General features: G+C 45.2%; 1 protein-coding gene across 1 annotated transcript in view; it reads left to right on the top strand.

The window, feature by feature from the left end:
* The first annotated feature begins 655 nt into the window (after positions 1-655).
* The window catches only part of LOC110487728 (phosphatidylinositol 3,4,5-trisphosphate 5-phosphatase 2B), a 29,353-nt gene continuing 16,132 nt past the window's right edge, over positions 656-13,876 (top strand). The window contains exons 1-11 of the mRNA XM_036942913.1: positions 656-2,313; positions 8,071-8,134; positions 10,532-10,821; positions 11,174-11,314; positions 11,436-11,523; positions 11,941-12,030; positions 12,154-12,420; positions 12,545-12,659; positions 12,766-12,866; positions 12,953-13,055; positions 13,267-13,463. Coding sequence (XP_036798808.1) covers positions 2,180-2,313; positions 8,071-8,134; positions 10,532-10,821; positions 11,174-11,314; positions 11,436-11,523; positions 11,941-12,030; positions 12,154-12,420; positions 12,545-12,659; positions 12,766-12,866; positions 12,953-13,055; positions 13,267-13,463 — 1,590 coding nt within the window. The 5' untranslated portion in view covers positions 656-2,179. The remainder of the gene's footprint in view (positions 2,314-8,070; positions 8,135-10,531; positions 10,822-11,173; positions 11,315-11,435; positions 11,524-11,940; positions 12,031-12,153; positions 12,421-12,544; positions 12,660-12,765; positions 12,867-12,952; positions 13,056-13,266; positions 13,464-13,876) is intronic.

Raw genomic sequence — 13,876 nt, 5'->3', positions numbered from 1 at the left:
AAGGAGGGATATAAAGGAGGGAGAGAAAGGAGATAGAGAAAGGAGAGAGAGAAAGGAGGGATAGAAAGAAGAGATAAAGGAGGGAGAGAAAGGAAGGTGGAGAAAAAAGAAAGAGAAAGGAGGGAGAGAAAGGAAGGTGGAGAAAAAAGGGAGAGAAAGGAGAGAGAGAAAGCAGGGAGAGAAAGGAGGGAGAGAAAGGAAGGTGGAGAAAAAAGGGAGAGAAAGGAGAGAGAGAAAGCAGGGAGAGAAAGGAGGGAGAGAAAGGAGGGAGAGAAAGCAGGGAGAGAAAGGAGGGATAGAAAGGAGGGGGAGAAAGGAGGGATAGAAAGGAGGGAGAGAAAGGAGAGAGAGAAAGGAGGGATATGAAGGAGGGGGAGAAAGGAGGGATAGAAAGGAGGGAGAGAAAGGAGATAGATAAAGGAGAGAGAGAAAGGAGGGATAGAAAGAAGAGATAAAGGAGGGAGAGAAAGGAAGGTGGAGAAAAAAGAGAGAAAAAGGAGGGAGAGAAAGGAGGGAGAGAAAGGAAGGTGGAGAAAAAAGGGAGAGAAAGGAGAGAGAGAAAGGAGGGAGAGAAAGGAAGGTGGAGAAAAAAGGGAGAGAAAGGAGAGAGAGAAAGCAGGGAGAGAAAGGAGGGAGAGAAAGGAGGGAGAGAAAGCAGGGAGAGAAAGGAGGGAGAGAAGGCAAGGAGAGCAAGGAGAGAGAGAAAGGGATGTTAGGGAGAGTAACAAAAGAAAAGGGCGGGGAACGGAGAAAGAGAGAGGGGAATAAGCTAGCCAGCACAGTGGAAAAAAGGCTGGAAAAGAGGACAAGAACGCAGGAGTGAGACAGACAGAGGCTGTGCCAAGCCTCCCACCTGAGTGTGCACGGCGCGGCTGTGTTTTGTGTTTGGGATTTCAGGGAAAAGGAGGAGAAGGAGGGGAGGAGGATGGAGCGTGGGGTGGGCCAGAGAAAGGAAGAGTCTGCTGGCAGCGTTGGTTTCACACACCAGTGATGAAGTGAAGCCCCTCGCAGGAATTCTTTCTGCTGCTGCGTCAGTTTTTTTCTCTGCCCTCGCTTTTCCTTCTTACTCACATCTGGAGCGGGGAGTCACTTCCTCTGTCTGTGCTGCACCGCGTTGTGTTGTGCTTTAACAGGACTAGTCCTCTCATCCTCTAGCCCCCCTTCACCTCCTCTTCTGACGACACTCTAGGGAGATACGGAACACACCACGCCAGGGGGACAGGACACTCCCAACACACTCTCTGCACGGGACCGACCAGGGACCCTTGACACCCCCCACCAACACCCCCGACCCACCCTCTGTAATCTACGTCTGACAACAAAGAGGAAGAGAGAGACTGTGGAATCTGGAGAGAACTGCAACCATCAGCTGAACTTTCTGCAGGGTGTTTGCCCTTTCCCTTATATGGCAAAACAACTGGAAAATCATTTGAATTGTCTGATATCTATCCACCACAGCAAGCTGTGCAGCAGGGTTTGTTTGTATGGCTGACTGACTTCTCTTGGTTCTTCTTTCCTGTGTTGTTTGCATGCAGGGCTTTTATTGAGGGGACAGCAGCATTGTCGGTCTTTGGGGTGAGGCTGCAGGCACTACCCCCAGGGGTGGTTGGCTATATGCATCATTGCTCCCCCTCTCTTTCTCTCTCTTTCTCTCTGTCTCTGTCTGTCTGCCTGAGAGGAACATCCAGCTGTCTGTCTACCTGAGAGGAACATCCGGCTGGCAGCAACCTGCACACAGACACTGAGACAGTTGTTCTCTGTGGGGGAACTAACTGCAAGGTGGGCCTGAGTTCAGCAACTGTAGTTCTGGAATCTGGACACAGAGAAATCTGTGGGAGGGATATTGACTCTGACTCTACAACGACAACAATCCTCAAATGCAACAGGATGTGTAACCCAGTAGGACCCTGGAAGGCGTGCCTGTCTTAAATGAGGAGGACTATTGTTGTTGTCCTGTGTCGACCTTACTAATGAGGACGAGGATGCTGGAGAAGCCGTGAACACTCAAAAGGACTGAACAACGAGAGCTCCTGACTGGAGGGTCTCGTGGTGCCATGACACAGGTGTGGGACAGACTGTGTGTGTGTCATCTCTGACCGTACACCTTGTTGTGGATTACCCCGTTGGACGGACAGACACTCCACTGACTGACAGGTGGACAACAACAGCTTCGGTTGTCATGGCGGTGGCGTGGTACCACCGCGACATCAGCCGCGTGCATGCGGAGGACTTGCTGGCCCGGGCTGGGAGGGACGGCAGCTTCCTGGTCAGGGACAGTGAGTCTGTGCCTGGAGCCTACGCCCTCTGTCTGCTGTGAGTAGCCTTCCACCACACACACACACACACACACACACACACACACACACACACACACACACACACGCTCGCACACACACACACACACACACACACACACACACAGACACACACACACGCACGCACGCACGCATAACATTCCTTTCCATCTCTGAGTGTGTATGGTCAATATCAACTCAGTGATGCTCACAGTCAGTGGAAAGGGAACTAACCTCACATTCACAAGTGCTATAGCGTGTCTCAATTTCTGCATTGTAAATAGATTCAGCAGCCTGTCTCTCTGTCATCTTTATCATTGTCACTCTGACCTGGGACACTGGGCAGGGAGAAGGCTGTGGCTCACAGGGCTGCTGGAAGTCTATAGCTCCTGAACACTCAGGTTGCCCAGTCCCGATACAGCCCAACCAAGCCTGGCCAGTGTCCGTGTAACCCTGGCTTAGGGCTCCCGGTCCCCCACTCTCCTCTCCTCCCCCCTCCATTCAGTCTTCCCTGGGGCCCCTGGAAGAGGGCGGGAGCTACAGTGACCACACAGCTCTGTGCACAGCGGCCCGAGCCAGACACATTCCTGAAAGCTGAGCCCCACTGCTGCTCATTCTGCCCCCCCCCTCCCTCCCTCTTAGCTGTCTCATTCTCTCTCCCTCTTAGCTGTCTCATTCTCTCTTTCCTCATTCTCTTTTCCCTCTCTTTTGCTGTTGTTTTCTATTCCGTGTTTTTTCTGTCCCTCTGTCTCTGTACCTCTTCCTCCTCTCTATGTTGTATATAGGCCTAGTGTACACTAATCTAATCTCCACATCCATACAGGTCTGCTGTTTCTTTACATTATTCTCTGACGTCATTACAGGGAAATATGAATTCATTCTAGATGAATGATACCTGTGATTCTCTACCAGGCATCACAAGGCCATGCTTTCAGCAGGGGGCTTTCAACTGGTGTCTTTTCAACAGGGGGGGTTACAGGCATTTACTGTACTGTGCTAAGAGATAAAGTAGAGATAAAAGTTAGCCATCTATTGGATACTTGACACAGACTAATGGTATGGTTTTGCTACCAAGTGATTATTATCGAACATGAAGCCCACATGCGGTCCAGATGAGTCACACTCCTCTGGCTAGTTTGTGTAGGTTGTGTAAATCGTGGTGTGTAAAAACGTGAAATGTGTGGGTAGGTTCTTTATGAGCACCAACATGTGACATTAATGGGATCATGTCAAAATGGGTGGCAAAAGAAAACTAATTAAGAGTTTTTTTTTATTTTTAATTAAGGCATATATACATTTTACAAGACTTTTCCATCCTTAGAATATGGAATAAGCATAGGCTTTAATTCCTTGTCAAACAGATGGAAAAGGAGTCTGAGAAAACATCTATCAGAATAAGTCTTAAAAGGTATTGGAAAATACATCTAAACACAATAATGCTGAAGTAAAAACCCCTGCCAACTAATATCAACACTTATATTTAGGTTAGGAAAACATTTTCTGTAATCTGTAAATTGAAGAAACATTGCCTTGTGCCTTGAAATTCTGTTACCAAAAACCCACATATTTTAAATATATTTTTATGTGGAGGGAGAATAATGAAAGTTCACAGAAGTAACCAGTAAAGGTAGACATATCAATTAGTTATAGAGTTTTTACCAATATCAATTATGTTAATGAATTGGCAACAGAATTTCTGAAAAATCTGCAACAGAATTTCTTCCTCCCTTCCACTGTCATGTTGATAACTGTTTTCTTTCACTTTCTGTTATCTGATGGTCAAAGCTAATGTGTCTGGACAACCCCTCCCCCAGGTCTATTTATTTCTGCAACAACATACTAACTCATCACAATTTGTGAGCAAGCTGGTTACAGTGCCTCCTAAAGACATGATTGACATGGGGAAAAGGGGGCGGGCTTGCTGATCAATAGGTGCCTTTCTTTGCGAGGCATTGGAAAACCTCCCTGGTCTTCGTTGTTGAATCTGTGTTTGAAATTCACTGCTCAACTAAGGGACCTTACAGATAATTGTATATGTGGGGTACAGAGATGAGGTGGTCATTCAAAAATCATGTTTAACACTATTACATCACACAGAGTGAGTCCATGCAACTTATTATGTGAGTTGTGAAGGACATTTTTACTCCAGAACTTATTTAGGCTTGCCATAACAAAGGGGTTGAATACTTACGTATTTACTCAAGACATTTCACCTTTTCATTTTTTAGTAATTTGTAAAAAATGTGAAAATCATACTATCCACTTTGACATTATGGGGTATTGTGTGTAGTCCAGTGACACAAAATCTAAACCTCCCAGTAAAGCAATAAAAACAATTAAGCATCCCAGAAAAGTGCAAAAAATAGCCAACGTTAACATATATAGGTTAAGAAACAAGGTTCATGAAATCAATAATTTGCTAGTAACAGATGACATTCATATTCTGACAATCTCTGAAACTCACTTAGATAATACATTTGGTGATACAGTGGTAGCAATACATGGTTATAAAATCTACAGAAAAGACCCAAATGCCAAAGGTGGAGGTGTGGCCGTTTTCTATTCAGATACACATTTCTGTAAGGCTTAGAGAGGATCTCATGTTTGTCACGGATCCCTCCGGAACTGTCATTACGCACACGCTCATTGTGCGCTTGTGTATTTATTTGAGGTACTCCTCGCTCTTTTGTTTGGGTCTCAACCCTGTGTTTTGTATACGTCTTTGTTTGGTAGAAATTTGGGTCTAATTCTTTTTTTTTACTATTACGCATTCCTGCGCCTGTCTCCTGAACAGTTATACCAGTGTGACAATGTTAAATACTGTTGAAGTAAGATGGCTACAGGTTCATCTGCCTCACCTAAAGCCCATTCTGGTGGGAAGCAGCTTTGGACCACCAAGTGCTAGTCAGTATCTGGCTAACATGTGTGAAATGCTCGATAACGTATGTGATATCAACAGAGGTATATTTTCTGGGTGATTTAAAAATTGACTGGCTTTCATCAGGCTGCCCACTCAAGAAAAAGGAAGGAAAATAAATTGTGTATATATGTATTTTTGTCTAAGTAAACAAAGCAAAAACAGAAACGTCCCTTTTTCAGGACCCTGTCTTTCAAAGATAATTTGTAAAAATTCCAAATCATTTCACAGATCTTTATAAAAGGTTTAAACACTGTTTCCCATGCTTGTTCAATGAACCATAAACAATTAATAAACATGCACCTGTGGAACGGTCGTTAAGACACTAACAGTTTACAGACGGTAGGCAATTAAGGTCACAGTTATGAAAACTTAGGACACTAAAGAGGCCTTTCTACTGATTCTGTAAAAACACCAAAATAAATATTCTCAGGGTCCCTGCTCATCTGCGTGAACGTGCCTTAGGCATGCTGCATGGAGGCATGAGGACTGCAGATACGCCTATGGGCACAAACCCACCGTCGCTGGACCAGACACGACTGGCAAGAAGTGCTCTTCACTGACGAGTCGTGGTTTTGTCTCACCAAAGGTGATGGTCGGATTTACGTTTATCGTTGAAGGAATGAGCGTTACACCGAGGCCTGTACTCTGGAGCGGGATCTATTTGAAGGTGGAGGGTCCATCATGGTCTGGGTCTGTGTGTCACAGCATCATCAGACTGAGCTTGTTGTCATTACAGGCATTACAGGGAAGATATCCTCCTCCCTCATGTGGTACCCTTCTTGCAGGCTCATCCTGACATGACCCTCCAGCATGACAATGCCACCAGCCATACTGCTCGTTCTGTGCGTGATTCCTGCAAGACAGGAATGTCAGTGTTCTGCTATGACCAGCGAAGAGCCCGGATCTCAATCCCATTGAGCACGTCTGGGACCTGTTGGATCGGAGGGTGAGGGCTAGGGCCATTCCCCCCAGAAATGTCCGGGAACTTGCAGGTGCCTTGGTGAAAGAGTGGGGTAACATCTCACAGCAAGAACTGGCAAATCTGGTGCAGTCCATGAGGAGGAGATGCACTGCAGTACTTAATGCAGCTGGTGGCCACACCAGATATTGACTGTTACTTTTGATTTTGACCCCCTCTTTGTTCAGGGACACATTATTCAATTTCTGTTTGTTACATGTCTGTGGAACTTGTTCAGTTTATGTCTCAGTTGTTGAATCTTGTTATGTTCATACAAATATTTACACAAATAAACACAATTGACAGTGAGAGGACGTTTCTTTTTTTTGCTGAGTTTATTTTTGTGCCACAAAAGCCAAGTAGATATACATGTTTATAAACACAGGGCCGCTACAATTAATGTAATACAGTACATTTCGATCTATCCCTTAGGTAGCAAACTTGAAGACGTCATGACGAACATGCGGGCAATGGGTTTAGAACAACAATAACAAAACTTAATACAAAAAAATATCTATACCACCCCCCCAAAATGGCACATGGTGAGTGGAAGGGCAAAGGGGCATGTACTAGGCACAGGTTGACTCCTTTCTGTGCCCCTGCCTACCAACACCTACCCATGAGCGCCCTCTCTTTCTTTCATGGATGTTGAAGAATTGTTGAAAACTGGTCAGTCCACCCTGGCCTTGATTTCAATGTCCACATATGCCATTTTTTGGTACGGCCTGGACCGGCTTTAATTTCAATGTCCACAGATGTTGATTTTTGGTCTGTTCTGGACGGGCCATGATTTGACTGAAACAAACGTGTCTGATTGGTTAAGATTTGGTCCAGACCGAACAATTGAACCAATCATAGACGTGTATTTCTCACAAGTTTGGAGAGCGCATTACAGTACGGTAAAGTTTTAAAAATTGAGTAGAATATAGCTCAGTACAGTAGATTAGTATAGAGTAGAGTTCAGTACAGTACGAGTTGAGTACACTATGCTGTACTCTACTGAGCTCTACTGTGCTGTACTTTGATGTCAAAACTTGTGAAACATAGATGTATATGATTGGTTCAGATTTGGTCTTGCTAAGTGGAGGAGCTCATTCAAATAATAGCCAGTGTGTAGAATAATAACCAAATATGCAAAGGAGGATTTTGCATATTAATACCTGTGTGTACCTATTTAGGATACAACGCCATGAAGAGAATTACATTTATATCTATAATTATGCATTTCTGTGTAGTACAGATCAGGGACCCATGAAAGAATTCTGTTACCGCAATCCCGTTACCGGGTGTAAATCCACTTACTGTGGCTCAATAACCAAAATAGATTTTGTTCAGAGTCAAGGTGTCATGGCATAGCTAACTTCCAAATTCTTTCGGTAGACATCTTTTAACCATGAAAAACATGGTCACATGAAAAACAGAGGGTGATTTTACCGAAAAAATGTCACTAAACTTTGCATATGCACAGTTCTTCCAGTAAATGTTTCTGTAAACTGTTCTGTGTAAATTGTTAAAAGCAGTCATTGTGCATGGAGTTGTATGGTTTGTTTAACTTTGAAATCAATGGTTTTTGTTTGGAATACATTTTAAGTGAAAAATCTGCTTCTCAGCACAGTTCCGTTTCCATGGATTTGCCCGGTAGTAGTCATGTAATCCCACACTGTGCAGTGGACCATGAAGCTGCTAAAATAACCATCGAACTGAGTCACACCATCAACAAATTAGCGTCTTGTTTATCTTTAACAAGGGCAGCACATCTGCTCATCCTTATTTCATTGTTACTTTAAAGCGTGTTTTGCCTTTTAATGTTTATTTCTGCCCATGACAGTGGTATAGTTATGTATAGTGCTGTCTTGGGATATACAGTACATTTGTAAATGTTATTTTCCCCTTTTCAGGTACCAACGGCACGTTCACACTTATCGTATTCTTCCTGATGCAGACGGCCTGTTGGCTGTACAGGTGAGTGACCATCATCAGTTTAACTTTCCAACCCCCCCCCGCCTCACATACACACACATGACCTAATCCTGACAGTAACTAGGCTAATACTGTAGCATATCCTACATGTGCAAGCATGATATTATCCTCTTGTAGCAACCACTTTCGAGAAAGAATGGACTGTACAATACTGTAATTGTTATCGTTACAAAAGAGTTGTGTTGTTGTATGTTGTAAGGGAAACAGGAAGTGTCTTGTGTTCATATACTAGGCTCATTCTGCCTTAGGCCTTTTTGTTTGAATGGCATCTCTGCCATGCGGCTGCATGCTTGGAGAATGACAATTGCACGGAGGAGAAATTGCGTGTGTGTCTCACAGATTCCTGACCTACCCACTCATTGACCAGTGCTCTAAGGAGGATGGGTTTGTTTGTGCTTTGTGTGTGAATGTGCCGTGGACAAGGATGTGTGTGTTGAGGGTTAGTTGGGTGGGGGATAGGGATGGTTCGGATTAGTTTGTGTGTGGCGGTTGTATGGGTGTGTTTTAGATAGTGACTATAGGGGACGACTCCTTTCAAGAGCCACAGCTCCTGGTCCTAATTATCAGGAATGAGGAAAAAAACACAGTAACAAAAAACATTTGAGGCAGCCCGCAAACCAGCCTGTGCATTCCTTTACCATATCTGGTGCAAAACCAGCTCAATAACAATTGTCTCATAGAGACAGTCATTTAATGAGTCTTTGATTTGAAAACACCATTGTAAACGTTCTTTTCAGATGAGGGCTGCGCTCCATGTACTGTATCGCTGCCTCGCTTGTTTTCCACGGAAGTCAGTAAAATCCCCAATAAGCAGATTGTCTCACTGGCTTTGCTATTAAAAAACATTACCACATAGGGATTGCGTGGTTGCTTTCTTGTTTTTCTGAGGGGGCTATTTTATAGAAGGGATATTTTGAGCTAAAAGACAGGCTGTTTTTGTCTCCCTGAGTCGTTTAGTCTGTATTTTCTTTGTAATTACTTCTCAAGAGTTCCTCGAAAAAATGCATAAACCATTAGAGGAGTCCCTGGCAACTGGGGCAGGTAATGTCTGCCAAAAATGGTTTTTCAAACCACACAATGAAAACAAACGTTTCTAAAATAAGACGTACAGGAAAGGGGCTTTTAGTTTGCAGTGTTGCTGTGTGCGCCCTTTGGGTCCTGTGTCTGAGAGTGTGTCCGTGGCATCTAATATGTCTATGCCCGCGGTGTGTGTGTGTGTGTGACTGGCACTTAATGCGTTTGTCGATGGCTGTTGAATATGTGTTTCCCCTCCATGTTTACTGTACGTATCTGAGACAGCTGGCTGTTGGAGTGTTGTTTATAGCGGGCAGCGTTTGTGCGTGTGTACGGTAGACCGGCTCAGAACACAGAGGTCGGCTAGTAAACTGCTGGAACACTGTGACTCATGGCAGCCAACCTTGCCAGTGACCAGAATTTGGGGGGGGTAGGTTTGTGACATCATCTCCTGTCCTGTGGCTGATTAGCAGTGGTTTCTGCAGCCTGCTTGGCAATGAGTGTTTGATGTGGTTCTTGTTCTGGCTATGCAAACAGAGGTGAGTGGTTCTAGCTTCTGTTTGGCACCTCCAGGGCCCAAGAGACCGCACCTCTACTCCAAGGGATCCCCCTGAATATATCCAGGTCCATTTTATTTTGGTGGACACTGTTCGAACAACACATGCGTATCCTGAACAGGTTCATGTGGATTTGAGACATTTGTACGGTCTTCCAAGCTTTAGGAACTTTAGAGAAACAGTTTATAAACATTATCTTGATGGACGGTTTGCAGCTCATTGTGGCATCAGTTCAGGGAATTTGTTCATCTCTCCTGTACATTAAGGACACTCTCATGAAGATCAACTTGTGTTGTGTAGGTTCTGTATCATGTGTTTATGGTATTTTTGACCTTTCTGGGTAACCACAGCCCATGTATGTATGACCACAGCCCATGTATGTATAACCACAGCCCATGTATGTATAACCACAGCCCATGTATGTATAACCACAGCCCATGTATGTATAACCACAGCCCATGTATGTATAACCACAGCCCATGTATGTATAACCACAGCCCATGTATGTATATCCACAGCCCATGTATGTATAACCACAGCCCATGTATGTATATCCACAGCCCATGTATGTATAACCACAGCCCATGTATGTATAACCACAGCCCATGTATGTATAACCACAGCCCATGTATGTATAACCACAGCCCATGTATGTATAACCACAGCCCATGTATGTATAACCACAGCCCGTGTATGTATAACCACAGCCCGTGTATGTTCATTCTTACATGTTTGAGCAAATCGCTATGTCTGTGAATGTCTATTTATATTATAATTCTCTCTATGCTGTATGTGTGTTTCCCCACAGACATCTCAAGGGGTGCAGGTGAACTGTTTCCGTACACTGGGGGACCTGGTGTTGGGGTACCAGCACCCTCATAAGGGTCTGGTCATCCCCCTGCTGTACCCTGTGGGGAGGGACACAGAGCCTGGTGAGGAGAGCTCAGGTGATGATGAGAAGCCAGGGCTGGTGTGGAGTCCCAGCCCAGCCCCAGTCTCAGTCAGTACATCTCCCCCAGAAGGACCCCCAGTCACCCCAGTCACCCCATCCCCCCATCTCCTCTTCCTCCACAGGCTGCAGGAGCTCAACACACCCAGGTACACACACCCTAACACCAATCACACATCAGGAGAATGCAGATATACTTCCAGTTCCACACATAAATAGGGAAAAATGTGCACTATTGGTCTGGGGCTATTTGGGGTACTTTAGCACTGTAGTATTTTCCTGTGGCATCTAGGTATCCCCTTTCCCTTCCTTGAAAGTGCTGCTTTCAACCAGGCTTACGTTTGCGAACACTCATGATAAACTTTGTTTATTTTCAAGAGTGTGTTGAATTATTTATTTTTTTACACTAACATTCCATTCCGTTAGTTTTATTTTCTCTTTCTGGTAAAAATGATGGATAAACCACATTAAATGTAGATTTTTTTTACTGTGGTTTCACAGCATGGCAGGTGAGGTGGTTGGGCTGCTCAGTGAGTATCTGTGCAGTGAGCTGCCTCTGGATGTGGAGGGTCTGCGTAGAGGAGCAAAAGGCCTACTCCATCTACACCACACCCTGGGCACAGCATGCCAGGGACTCAACAGGTGGGTTTCAGCATTTTGCTACTGCTACTACAGTTAGTGCTGTATGTCATTTAGTGTTTGTGATGTGATGGATTTGTTAGTTATCACAGGGAGAAAATGAAACTGATTGTCTGATCCACAGTGAGATTGATCTGACCATGTCCAGTTTGGAGACGCTGGCCAAAGTGTTTGACCATCCCACCTGCCCTTTAACCTCCACCAAGTCACAGGTACATCCCATCTGTGATATACCCTGTCTGTCCTACCCGTTCTGTCTGTCCTTTTTTTTAACCCTGTTTTCTCCCCAATTTCGTGGCATCCAATTGGTAGTTACAGTCTTGTCTCGTTGCTGCAACTCCAGTACGGACTCGGAGGTCCTACCCTGTCTGTCTTACCCTGTCTACTCTACTATGGTCCACAATGGACCCACAAACAAAGAAGACAGAAAATGAATGGAAATCTGATCTGCTGCGCCCTCTAGTGCACTAATTGAGAAAACTAACTTTCACAGCGCATCACTGTTAAAAAAGTTGAAAATAAAACACCTCTAAATATGTTCCATTCATGGGGTACAATTCTATATTTAGACCTGTATTTCACATAGCACACAGCTACTTAATACTTAATATTACTGTCCCTCCTTTTAGAATATGGGTAGAGGTCCAGACATGGAGTTGGACAGCCTGCTGTGTAAAATCTCTGCCCTGGTCAGCCTGCTGTCCTCCCTGGAGAAGAGGGTTTGTACCCACATACATACACACACACACACTATCCCCCCCCCCCCCCCCCCTCCCCAATGCAAACCAGTCTGATATTAATTTACTTTCCAGTCTAAAGCTCTCTATGCTCTTACTGTGCAGGTGCTGAAAGCTCTTCAAGATGCTGTGACCAATCACAACCTCGCTGTGCAGCCTGCCCCTCTCCGTGAACCCGCCCCTGTCTCAGCTCCAGTCCCTGCTCCTGCCCCAGCTCCAGTCCCAGTCTCTGCTCCAGCCCCAGTCCCTGCTCCATCCCCTGCTCCTGCCCATGCTCCAGCTCCAGCCCCTTCTCCAGCCCCAGTCCCTGCTCCAGCACTAGTCCCTGTAGCCAAGAACAATGCCAGGCCCATACCTGTCCACTCCTTTCAGGTGACAGAGAGAGACAAAGGGCACGTCATACTTTTAGGGGGGCATACCAGCTGTTTAGACATATTTTGATCATTTTTGTGGTACAGTATTGTATATCTTGTATCATCTTTGCGTGTGTGTCTAGATTAAGATGGTGCGTTACGGCAGACAGACCGTGTCAGTGGACTTGGACACAGGAGTGCTGCTGTTTGACAGGAAGGCCGGGTCATTCGGAGCGGAGACAGTCTCACACGACCGGAGTAAGAGCATAACATCAACATCTGACATTACTTGACCGAGTTCGATGAAGAAGTGTTCAATGATCCTAACGATTCCCCTCTTTTCCCTTGCGTGCGCACGTGTCAGTTCTGCAGCTAGTCAAGTTCCAGAGCAGTCCAGCCAAGCTGCGCATGGTAGTGGACAGTCATCACAACACCCCACGAGAGCTCATGTTTGAGAGTGCAAGGGTACATACAGGTCTACATTCGTCTGTGTATGTTGCCACCCATTGGATTCCATTGTATTGACTGAGAACACTCTCTCTTCCCTCCAGAAACGGGAGGCGTTCTGCCAGCTGCTACAGCTGATGAAGACCAGACACTCCCATCTGAGTGAACCTGATGTCATCTCTGTGTTTGTGGGCAGCTGGAATATGGGTAACTACGACATCAATAGAACCTCACTGTCCTAGAGTAATATGTCTTCCGATCAGTACTTTTCCTGGTATGGCTACGGTTATTACAGGGTTATTACACTGGAAAGCCACCATTTTCTTATTAGAAACACTGTTTTTTATATTTGAAGCACTAGATAGTGGCCTATACTGAGTAGGACCCTCACTAATGATCTTATTGGCTGTGTGTCCAGGTGGCTCCCCTCCCCCTCGCAGTCTGCAGTCCTGGGTGACGTGCTGTGGTCTGGGGCGAACCCCAGATGAGTCCACAGCTCTGCTGCCTCACGACATCTACGCCCTGGGTACCCAGGAGAACTCTCAGGGGGAGAAGGAGTGGACCGAGCACGTCAAGGCTACCCTACACAGCTACACTCATATAGAGTACAAACAGGTGAGCATCACTTTTTCCTCTATTGTCCTCCATTTATGTCAAAACAAATTTGGGACACAGACAAAGTACAACAAAAACACACGTTTTAGAACACGGAGAAAGGAAATTGTTGCACCAGATTTAGCAAACAGCTCATTTCCATCTGTTGTCCCCCAATCCTCTTTCTCCATCTCTCTCTGCTTCTTTTTCTCCATCGCCATGTCCCTGTTTTCCTCCACCTCTACTGTATGTGCCGCTCTTTCGCCATCTTTCCATCTGTCTCTTTCTTTCTGTCCCTATACCTTATTGGCCCTTTCTCCCAGCTTTCAGTGTCTCTGATTGTCATGTGTTTGCATTATGTCATTATGTCCTTGCTCACCTTATAGGATATCTGTTCTGATGTACTTTTTCTTTTACCATTCATCCTGAAGCAA

This window comes from Oncorhynchus mykiss, chromosome 14 (genome assembly GCF_013265735.2).
Source record: "Oncorhynchus mykiss isolate Arlee chromosome 14, USDA_OmykA_1.1, whole genome shotgun sequence".
Taxonomy (NCBI): domain Eukaryota; kingdom Metazoa; phylum Chordata; class Actinopteri; order Salmoniformes; family Salmonidae; genus Oncorhynchus; species Oncorhynchus mykiss.
The sequence above is the reverse complement of the archived record's forward strand: the minus strand, read 5'-3'. Positions and strand labels throughout refer to the sequence as shown.